This window comes from Nyctereutes procyonoides, unplaced genomic scaffold, assembly GCF_905146905.1.
Source record: "Nyctereutes procyonoides isolate TBG_1078 unplaced genomic scaffold, NYPRO_anot_genome, whole genome shotgun sequence".
Lineage (NCBI taxonomy): Eukaryota > Metazoa > Chordata > Mammalia > Carnivora > Canidae > Nyctereutes > Nyctereutes procyonoides.
In genome coordinates this window covers 34,041,258-34,053,508 of record NW_026575024.1, presented here as the reverse complement: position 1 = coordinate 34,053,508, position 12,251 = coordinate 34,041,258, and the positions used below count along the sequence as shown (strand labels likewise).

At 38.6% G+C, this 12,251-nt stretch overlaps 1 protein-coding gene across 3 annotated transcripts in view; it reads right to left on the bottom strand.

Moving 5' to 3' along the window:
* Positions 1-12,251, bottom strand: part of PLCB1 (phospholipase C beta 1) — a 673,777-nt gene that overhangs the window by 452,243 nt on the left and 209,283 nt on the right. For all 3 annotated transcript variants that reach the window (XM_055305255.1, XM_055305265.1, XM_055305262.1), the window contains exon 3: positions 3,365-3,433. In XM_055305255.1, the coding sequence (XP_055161230.1) occupies positions 3,365-3,433 (69 nt within the window). The remainder of the gene's footprint in view (positions 1-3,364; positions 3,434-12,251) is intronic.

Sequence of the window (12,251 nt, the reverse complement as noted above, 5' to 3'; positions counted from 1 at the left end):
TCTAGAATTGCGTATACTGTGTTGGGGGTCGACATTTAAAATTCATTAATGGCCAACACATAGAGCCTCTTCCATTTCTTAGAAATGTTATTTCCAATCACAGCAGGCACAGAAAACAGTTCATCTTCAGCTAGATCGTGGATTTTTATGTAATAAGATACTGGGAGAAAAACAAAAATGATACAAATACACAGATAAATATTTGCAGGGTGCCTGAGTATTTTGATAAATAATATCTGCTCCACACATGTTCTTCCTTCCTTTATGGTCTATAAAGCCCCGCGGAATGCCTTCCACTCAATCTGTCTTCATGTAACATTGCCTACCCATCCCGAGTTCCATGCTTCTCTCACTCTATACTGATTATCTTGATGCTTTTTAATCTTAGGCTCGCAGTCCTGCTGCTTTTGTTCCAGCCAAACCAAAGGTCTCCTCATATATGCTGTCCCCACCCCCCTAATTCAGAGTCCATTCACCTCCTATGGGGAAGTCGGAGCAGCCAGGGATGGCAAGCAGAGGATGTCAACCAAGGGGATCCTGAGGATGGAAGAGGAATCTCTTCTAGCACCTTGGAAGCCAGACTGTCAAGAGAAAGTAGTACCTCTTCCCTGGAGACAGTTTTCCAACAGCCGCATGAGACTTCATCTAAACCCCATGCTTCCATTAGATTTTCAGTGCATTCCAATCATTTCTAGCAATTTCAAAAAATTTATCCAGTTTGAGCTGGGGTTTTCTTTTGCAACTGAAATAATTTTAAACTAATAGTCATACCACCTTCTTTCTTGCTTGTCAATCCACAAAGCCCCTTTCAGCCAGGTCCCTCCCCCAATCTCCCTTTACAACATAAACCTTTCCACATTAAGTGGAATGAAACTGACTTTCTGCAAATCTGATTGAAATTTTTGATAATAATAAATACAAAAATAACACTGATAACACCAATAATTGTGGCTAATATTTAGCGAGTGCTTATTAAATGGCAGTGAAAAATTAAGGCAGTGGTGCTCAAATTTTGCTGCAAATCTACTTTTCAAAAACCCACACTACACTTAGACCAGTTAGAATCTTGTGGCACCAGACCCTTTGGGAGTAGGAAAGGGCTTCACCAGTTTTTTGTAAAGCTCTCCAGGTGATTCCACAAGCAGTCAAATTTGAGAACTCCTCTGCTAAAGATATGCTAATGAATTTTCATTCAGTCCTTATGGCAATGATATAAAGTGTCCATTATTATTATAACTACTGTTATTGTTATCATTATTATTACCACAATGTAGCCAGTGAGGAAGGTCAGGCAGGTATGATGCAACAGAACCAAGATTTTAAAATATTAAGGTCGACTGAATTTCTTGAACACCAGCAAGAAACAGAAAGGAAAAAAGCCACGAACATGGATAATCCACAGAGAAAGCAATCTTTGGTGGGGGAAAAAAAAGTAAAAGACAAAGTATTCTGAATGCTCAAGTCTGTCCTGAAGAATTTTAGGATCTAGTCGTGATTTATCAGCCAAGCACTGTACAGACACTAGTTCTGTTTATCATCATTCAATAGACATGTATCCAATCACATCCATAAATGAAACACTGAACTGATAATCAGGCCGAGTGCTGCAATGAAATAGATGGAAGCCCCAGGGCTCCGTCTCAGATGTCAACAGACAAATGGGGGGTCTGATAGAGTGTAGGCAGCAGTCTTTAACCAATATTGATCATGAAATTTCACGTTAGGCCAATACACTTTACTAAAAGACAAACTTTATAACTATGTTATCAATAAAGTTCGTGGAACTAACAGGCTTACATGAAACTTGGCTGGAGCATATTTTGGGGAAAGAAGAAGGAATTTCTTTCCTATACTAAAAACTGAACAATTCTGAATCATCAATGAAGGACTGCTACAAAATTAAAAGACCAAAGGACTGAAATTCTATTATCTTACTAAGAGGTGAAGGCAAATAATAGACTGTTTTCTCATGGAAATGCTTATAGAAACCTCCTAGAGGACAGCCTGGGTAGCTCAGTGGTTTAGCGCCACCCCCAGCCCAGGGCATGATCCTGGAGACCAGGATCAAGCCCCACATTGGGCTCCCTGCAAGGAGCCTGCTTCTCCCTCTGCCTGTGTCTCTGCCTCTCTCTCTCTCTCTCTCTCTCTCTCTCTCTCTCTCTGTCTCATGAATAAATAAATAAATAAAATCTTAAAAAAAAGAAAGAAAGAAAGAAAGAAAGAAAGAAAGAAAGAAAGAAAGAAAAGAAACCTCCTAGAAAGTAATTCAGATTTACCTGTCTTTTCATTTTTCACATTTTCCTATAGATCGGCTTAACTCCTACACTAGTAAAAGCAGTATTTGGGTGTTTGCTCCATGGCAAAATTTGCCAGCAACTATGCATGGGGCGCAACTATTGCACTGGTAGGTATCTGAAGAATAATCATTCTAAGTGATTTTTTTCTTTCTGTCTCTCCACAGCAACACATAATTTTTGATGTCAAAGAAAGTATTTTGACTTTTAAAGAATAAAACAAAAGTTGCAGGCAGATACTCAAATAGAAAATCGCTAGTTTTATATCAATTATGGTAAGAGGCAGGAGTTCCTGAATGGCATCTGTACTTCCCTATTTGACAATATTATCTTTGCTAGAAAGGAAGTATTTAGAGTACTAAAATTTAAATACAATAAGAGTAGTTTCGCATTTTAATGACAAGTCAACACATTCCGTTACTATACTCAACCAAATAATCTAAGTTAAAAAATTATGTTCTTTATTCAATATTTTAATGTTTCATTAAACCTTCAAAAAATAAATAAATCGCAAACACTGCTCTGAATATGTCTTAAGTTTTTCAAATGAAAATGAATTGATGGGCTGCCACATAACCAATCCCAAAGTTCAGCAAGTCTTCACTCTTGGCATTTATAGAAGGACTTCACACCCTCTAGCTTCATAGATGGAATGATGGCAATTGCAGAGTATTTGAACTATAGGGTCTTATTCATCATGTATAATTCATCAGGTTATTTCATGTATGTATATGAGGCTCAAGGAAAGTTTCAAGTAATTTAAGCACATTTTAACTACTGAGAATTACCCAGCAACTCTGGCATTGTTATATATTTTTTAAACAAAACTAAAATTAAAGGACAGACAGCAAGCTCCTATGTCTCAATTACCTATATATTTACTCATGGTTGCCTTCTTTTAACAAAAGTGGAAATGTTTAGGGCATATAGGTTTCTGGAAGGACTGGCTGTTTTATTGTTTTACAACAGTTACAACAGAGAAACTTTTAGTTGGGGCAATTAATTGATACCATGACATAGCTAAATAATCAAAGCAGCATCTGGTGCTTGCACAATGTTCTGCTTCCTACCTTGGGAGCTTTGGCATGTTTCCCACATCTGGCATCCTTGACAAGGCTGAGATCTAACAGCTCCGTCTCCTGGAAGGCAAAAATGTGAAATTGTTAAGCAACCACACAGATCACCTTTCTTTGTTTTATATCATTGACATCATTTTTCAAAAAATAATATTATCTTGAGACATGCCTGAAGATTTCTCTGCAGTTAGGATATTTTTTCTCTCACATTGTTTACCAGTCAAATTTGAATGGAAACAAGGCAGCTAACTGCTAACTATTCAGTTTAATATATGTTCTAAGACATTTTGAAAGTATAATTGCTGTGGTTAGGGTCCCCAGTCTATACTATGAGCCATTCCTAAGTCATGATGAACCAAACCTTCCTGTCCTGTAGTTGAAAAGTAATCCTGAGAGTCAGACTTAGTGTGAAGATATGGGAGTGACATGGGGTTTTAGGGAAGAGGGGTGGAAGAAGATGCTCCCATTAGCTCTCCTGCCCAAGATAAAGAGACAAATTTGCCTTACCTACCTGCTCCCTCCCCAGCTTTTAGCACACATATCTTATGCCCCAATCTTTTCCTTTATTCATCATATATTACTGAACACCTATAATATACAAGTTATTCTAAGATACAAGATACTTAAAATATGTTCACTCCTCCAGATGGACTTGTCATCAAACAGGGGAGTAAAGAAATGCGTATGTGTAAGACCGGGGAAAGAGTATTCATGCCAGCTTTTAAAGTTAATTGCTATTGGGGTCAATAGAGAAAAGAAAGTTTTTCCCTAAGGTCCCAGAGAAAAGTCATGTAAGAGTCACTGAGCACAGAGAAGAGGAATTGGAAGGCATAACATTGGCAAATATTCAGACAAGAAGGGACCAGAAGTTTGTGCAGAACCTTGGGGTATTTATGGCCTTTAGATGCTTAGAGATGGAGAACATTACAGGGGGAAAGGGTAGGAAGGAGGAAAAAGATAGAGGGGCACCCAGGAGGAAGGGACAGCACAAGGAAGATGTAATGGCAGTGTGGGAGGGTATTCTCATAAGCAATGTTAAGTGTTTCATTGCTGGGGCACAGAACAGATAAAGAAAAGTCATGGGAGATAATACCAGAAAGGAATATGGGCAAAAGGATGGAAACCTTGAGAGTCTGTCTTAGGACACTGAACCATGAGGTCTCTGACACACACATCACTGAGTTCTACAGTAGACCCTACACCAGCTAGATGGAACTGGACTGCAATGAACAGTCATCTTAAAGTGACTCCTGCCAGCCATCCAACCCATGCTAACAATGAGATAGTTGGATGCAGAAATCTAATCCCCTTCTCCTTGTAGGAGGCGCTGCATGATAATTCAGCTACTGAGACTTTCTGGACAGGAGTGGGTGTAATTTCCCATAGGTCTTAACATTCCCAAGTACTTGTAGCTGGGGTTCCCAAACAATTCCTTCAAACAGCTGCTACCAATTCCAAATGTTCGGTGCAAAATGGTCTGATTATTTTCTTGTACTTAAGGTTGGTCTCATGATTAAAGCATAACAGTCACAGAGAAGGTAGAGTCTGTCTACAGGATGCAAAATCACACAACAGATCCAACAGACACCTAGCTCCTGCACATTTCTCTGTGAAGGCAGAACAAGAAAGAGTGCCTTCTTTCCATTTGCTCACCTTGGCCTTCTAAGTTTGCTTTTACCCATTTTGGTGGATCCTTTAACCCTTTCCTTACTATGTGCAACTCTGGAAATCCTCCCAAACTCTGGGGTGTGACAGGTTGCAACCCAGCAAAGATCCTACAGGACAGAATAAGTGGTACTATAGTTCCCATAAGGCCATACTATCCACAATATTGAAGATCATCTTATGAGTGTTAGAAAAGAATGGCCTCGATGCAGGGCTCAATGCTTCATTTAGGCAAATGCATAATAAAGTCCTCAGACTTTCAGGGATGGAGCAACTGGTCTGGATTTCTTATCCCCACAGCAAGACAATCAAAATTTGTGTTGGAGGGAGAGAAACAGGAAGAGAACCAGACTTGAAGAAACTTCATTCCAAAGACCAGAACCAAGTGGACATTTGAGAGACAGGAGACCAAATGAAGATGAAGGTAGAGGTAACTGGAAGAAAGATGAGAGCCATCACAGGGAGGTAGAATTGCCTACAGGGAGGGAGACGAGTCATAAATAGCCCTAGGGTTTCCATATTCCAAACTGGAATTTGGGCAAAATGATAATGCATTTTTGGAGATGTTGGTTTGAAGGGTTTATCCAAGTGGAAATGCCAAAGGCAGCTCCTGCACAAAACCAATTATTATAGTCTAAAGGAGACATTTCAAAGTACGCTGGAGATGTGGGCTATGACATCTTTTCTGCTAATACACAAGAATGAGAAACAGTCTGCTAGCCTTACAATTTTGTGGTTCTGGAGGAAAAGAGGGTTACAGGAAGAGGAAACAGTAGGTGCAAATGCACAGAGGCAGGAATTGTGTGCAGGAACTTACAAGTCACTCAAGATACACAGCAGGGTGCACAGAGAGTTATCACTAACACTTCTTGACATGGTAGTCCTTACGTGTGTCTCCTCTTTATAATTATCCATAAAACACAGACACATATGTTTGGTATTCTTTTCCACAGATGTTATATGATGTTTTGCATATATGCAGAATAGAAATTAAACACACAGACATACTACATTTACCTAATTTTATTGCCACATTTTCTATTCAAGGAAGTTCCTCTCAGTTGAGCAAACAATAGACTTAAACTTTCCTCCATTGTTTATACACACAAAGCCCAAATTGAGTTCACAAAGAAGTAGATCTTAGCAGGAGTCATTATATAGGCTTTGACATTACAGATAATGAACACTGTTTTCTACTCTCAGCTCAAGAGGAAATGTTCATCCCCCAAGTCGCAGAGGGGTACTTAACGCCAACTGCCCTGGGGATTCATTCCAATACCACAGCGACTAAGAAACTTCTCTCGCCTGTGTGTAAAATTGTGTGTGCAGGAAAACCACCGCAGGGCACTATCAATGTGGGTAATGTGGCATGGGAAAGACCCAGGTGGAAAAGCTGTCCATGGACTCATTGGAGTAGAAAGCAATGATTAAAATAGTGTCTCCCACTTCTATTAACATACAGCAGCCACCCCTCTGGGGCTTAACTACATCCTATTATCTCTCTTCCACTAAAAAGAAAATGTGGAACCCAATGCACAGGACCACAAAAATGTTGCTTGTGTCATTAAAAACTTTTTCTAGGTTAATTTCTTCAAGCTAATAGTTTTAACAACTCACTCTCATTATTAGAAAGCAGTGAAATGGTCCCTTTCTCAGTTCATTTAAGAGATACTGATTTCCAGCTTTATAGAATTCACTATTCCTTTATTCCTCTCTTTAAGAGAGGGAGGTCACATGATGTTTAAGTAGAAAACCTGGCTTTGAGGAAGGGCTCTAAAATTAACTGGTTATGTATTCAACCAATCATAGTACCACACCAAGCATCAACTGTATCATCTATAAAATGAGTGTGATAACACTTTCTACATCAGTGGCTCTCAAACCTACATTAGAGTCACCTGGAAAACGTGTTAAAACATTGACTGGCTGAATGCCATCCATCCATTTCTGGTTCAGCAGGACAGGAATAAGCCTGAGAATCTGTATCTCTCATAAACTCTCAGGTGATCCGGATGCTGCTGGTCCATAGACCACACTTTGACAAGCACTGATATATTCTCTTTCATGCGATTGTTACATAAGGCTTCTTAGGTGACTATGATGATAAAATTATGCATTACTTATACATTATAATATGTTGTATGGAGAATCTACGACTGCCGTTTCTTTATGTAGGGAAGTGTCAAATAAAAATATTTTACTTACTGAATGCAAAAGTGTGCCTAGCAGTGAATAATCTAGGCTTCAGTTTAATTTAATTGAAGGAAAACTACTGAATGACAGATGGCATCAACACCTATTCTAATAAGTGTTCTTAGTATTAAATTTCACACTATACAAGCAAATGTCTCTGTTCACAAATTTAAAAACTCACTGACATCGGTTTATATTTGCTTAAATGTTATACTATGTAACCTGTGTTTTACAGTTAATAACATTAAAGACATCTTTAGAAAAGCAAAAGAAGGAAACTGGTTCTCTCTCACCTCTAAACTCATCCAACCTTGGAAACAGAGTTGGGGTGTCCAGAGAAAGCCTGTGGGCTACCCTGACCAGGAAAGTTGGAATGAACTTATTTCAAGGCACACAGTGGCCCCCTGCAGAACTTGGAGACCACACTCTTAGGACCCCTCCCTCACTTATCCACTGAAGATTTGACAGATATGCCTCTTCCCTTTGTCATTATGGATGAAAGTGAATTAACAGTAATCAAGGATTTATTTTCGATGTTTGGAATGAGTGATGAGAAAAGCTAAGGGAAGACCAAATTATCTCTGATGTTTACTATTCAGCAGAAAGATTTCAATCCATCAGCCACAAACCCACTGTGAGGTAGATGAGCCATGAAATGCACTGCAAACTCAGGAAAGAATACAATTTAAAAACCAACTCTTTTCCAGAATACCAATTTCTGTGCATTGTCACCAAATTCCATTAGTCACCCGATATAATAACGTACTTCAAGTTCATACAATATATAATCAGAGCAGCAATTACAGTCACAAACATTTCATGGGGGAAGTTATTAACGGCTGGGGGTGTGTGTAGGGGGGTGATTACGGACACCTCCCCATGTGGGAAATTCATTAAGTCGTTCAACCTTGATTTACCAAAGGTAGAAGACATTAATATGTTTTATTGACTGTCAAACCTCCCTAAAATGCCCAATGTTAAAGAAAAAAAGAACTATTTTAGAATCCTTTAATGAAGGGTTTTAATTTAAAGTGAGACAGATGAAGTAGATCCAGTTCTTTGTCCCTTAACTATATTCTACGTCTGAGGGAGTAAAAAATCTGCGTAGTGTACCTCTAAAAAAAAATCCCTGCATTCTCTCTCAGTCTCTTGTTTCCTTTGCTGCCTATCCTTCAATTTTGTCTTTTCTCCACACACACCCCCACCGCAAAGTCTATAATTGATCCCCAGTATAGGAAACACCAATGGAAATGAGGTGCACAGGTCATCAATACAAACCACAGCAGAGGAAAGAGAAAGGTGATACATCTGGATTCCCCTATGTAAACCAACTGAGGTTTAAGATCGTGAAAAGTTCGCAAATCTATGGTGCAGAAAACTTGTCTGTTGGAATTAGCATTTGTAATCTATGCATTATTAAACTGATTACTACAGATGTCTGTCCCTTGTACTCTTGTCTGTCAAACAGAGGAGTGGATGCCAGCAACACCTTCCTCATCAGGCTGCTGTTATATCAAGGGAGATCTTAAACTAAGATCTCCAGCTAGCAAGCAGGAACCAATGAATACATATCAAGTCTTATGTTTGCAACACTTCCCATTCCAAGTGAAAAGCAAAAGATCCTAGTAGGAAAGCCAAAACATCTGAAATAGAGAAAAGGTAATGAGATAGCTCATGTGTTATGGGTAGAATTGTAACTATCAACATAGTTTGGGCCAAAAAAATAACTGAAAAATTATAGCTATTCAATTAAACTTTCCTACCACGGAAGGAGACAAAGTCAAGTAATATAGTTTATAATGACAACAGCAATAATAATCATGACTATTAACAATGCAGAACCAACAAGATGCCAAGAATTTTAAGAGGTACTATTTGCATATATCACCTCATCATATGTCACCTGCGACACTACTGTGACATGAGTCTTACGGCCTCCACTGTGCAAATGAGAACTAATGGAGAAGTTGAGGGACAACTACTGGGCATTTGTACATGTCTCAGTGTCTTGCCTGTTGTAAGCAGAAAGCTAGATGACCACCCTGACACCTGTGCCCAAGACCCATGCCTTCATTTGATCTCCACCCTTTGAGTGTGGTCAGCACCCAAGACTCACTTCAGATTATGGCACAGGTGATGGGCTATCCCTCCCATGATGACGTTACTTTATCTGGCAAATGTGAAAGGATTTTGCGAGTGTAATTAAAGTCTTCAGATGACTTAGACTTAACCAAAAGAGAGATATCCTGGATGAGCCTCTCAAAAGAGGATCTAGAGGTAAGAAATTTGAAGCAGCAGAGATGCTCACCTACTTGTTGTGTTGTGTGTTACCTATTAAAAAGGAAGGCCTCTAATAGGTAAGGGCCTCAGTCTTACCATGACAAAGAACAGAAATGTGGCAACAACCTGAATGAGCTTGGAAGAGGAACCTCCAGCTCCAGATGAGAACACATCCCAGCAGACACCTTTAAAGCAGTCTGTAAGACCCTAGGCAGGTGAGACCCAGACCCATTGAAACTGGGAGATAATAACTGTTTGTTGTTTCCGGCTTCTAAGTTTTCAGTAATTTACTTTACAGTAATAGATTACAAATGCACTGCCCCCATTGTTTCCACATTTTAATGCACTTAAATAAAAAGACATGCACATGAATTTGCATATTTTGACACTCTACCCAGCATAAACATGACTGCAAAACTGTCACATTTTTTTAATCTAACAGGAAGCAATTACTCTAATGGAGCTGGGACAGACTGCAGATTAGAAAACTGAGTCTCAGAGAAAACATATCAATTACCCAATATCACAGAGACTGAGCAAAAAATAGAAAAAAGATCCACATACCCCCCAGATCTATTGATTGCTCTACAGAATTATTTTCCAGTATTCACAAAATAGCAGGAACCTTAACTGAGTGATACAATTTTTAAAAGAATACATTTTTGTTTATGTACAGGAAAAAAATATTATGATAAATAGAATGTGACACTGGTTTTCATAGGCTATGTTCCTATGAGGCAGCATGAACTGTTATTGGCAAATATCTAGTTGATTTTTTCTGTAGATAACCAGAAAGGTAGTTCAGTCCCTGGTTACACAAAAGCCAAATTTCTTCATTCTTCCTTACTTCTTTAGCTGTCTGGGATAATTTTGCATATTCATGTAATAACAGAAAGTTGCTTAAGTTGAAAGCTAATGCAGATAAAATTGCACTCATAGCACCAAAGCTTTATTAGGACATAAAATTAGTAAAACAATTCTAACAGCATTTCTGTTTATAACTTGATGCATCTATAATCTAATGCATCTACGACTAGGCAGGTAGAGAGAGGGAGGTCAGGGTGGGGGGTGTGCAGAAAATGCCACACATGATTCCAACGTTCTGGAGCATTAGTGTCTTCTGGCAATTTTCTGAAATTATGGATGAAAACCGGTAAAATTTGAAACAGTAATTACTGGCTTTATTTTAGACTTATTTTGTTGACATTCAAAACAGCAAAAAGTCTCCATACTCACCAAGGAAAATCTGAATATGTTCTAAAGACAAATAAAATCAGGAATATATTGGATGTTTATGTTTCTAGCCTCTGGCCTTGGGGATCTTAAAGTCCATTGGAGGAGATATGTATTCTTCAACTATTTGTAAAGCTTATGTGACATTTCATACACATAAGTATAAAATTTCGACTGTGCCCTAACAGAGAGAAGAGAGGGATGTGACCAGGGGTGGGAATCCAAGATATTTTGTTTTCCTAGTTCTTATTTATTAGCAGGCATAAGGAGATTCACCACATTTTTATGGATAAATAAGACATCACATTTGTTAAAGACCCAGAATATTTCCTTAATTGTGACTCCAAAGACATAGATTGAGTTGTCACAATTTCCTATTATGCCTGTGCTCAGCAAAAATCCTCATTTCAGGCTAATCAGATTAACTAGAAAGAGCATCTATCATTTGGCAAATCATTTCATAAATGCTTAAAACTATCTTTGTGGATATTTTGTGGGAGCATAAAATCCGATCTCCATAAAAAGTCACTTGGAAAGAAATATGGAAATGATATAGATTAATCAGGCACACAAGCTGTTTCCACTTGAAAAGTCCAGATGATATAAATGTAGCCAGATTTTCCCTTCAAATTGACTAAAATGTTATCTCTGGTCCACACCTATTTCACTATGGTTGAATAGTCAAGCCACCTAAGCTTTATTATCTGGTAGTGGAGGCCTACTACCCTTAACCTCTTAACCACTATTAGTCCCTTAACCACAATTAGTCCCTTAACCTCACCTGAATGTAACATTTGAGCATATCACCTATCTCCTTTATGAGTTAGATTCTTTCATTTCCCTAGAGCAATGGTTCTTAAAGTGTGGTTCCTGGAACAATACCATTAGCATCAACATCACCTTGGAATACGTGAAAAACACAAATTCTCAGGTCTCACCATAGCCTGGCTGAATCAGAACCTCTGAGGTGTGGGGCCCAGAATCTGTGTTTTAATTAAGCTTTGGGGTGATGCAGATGCAATGTGGAATTTGAGAACTTCTGTCCTCGATATTAAATGGAGACAACAGCTTCCCACAGAGAAGGCAAATCAAACAGAGCTAGATCTTGTTGTAGGGCATTCTGTAGGATGACAGACAAGCTGCCTAGATCCATCTAGGAAACTTTTTGCATCAGAGTCATATTGCAACTACAGAACTGATAATAAAATGTGGACAGTCTTCTTCGGACTACTGTGTTCTTCAGTACCATCAATATCACTATAGACTGAAGCAATGATTTCCACCTTGGACCCTAGAAATTGGACAAAGTCAAAGGGAAGTTCTAAAGATACCTGGCCTATTTCCAGATATTCTGATTCAACCCTATGTGTGACACATCTGGGCTAATAACTGATGAATTTTCTTTTCTCTTTAATCACACTATCATGCATGGCTAGTGACTTCCAAATTTTCTGAAGTATGTAAAAAAGGCATTCATCTTTGCCTTCCGTGGTAGCCATTTTGTAAAATC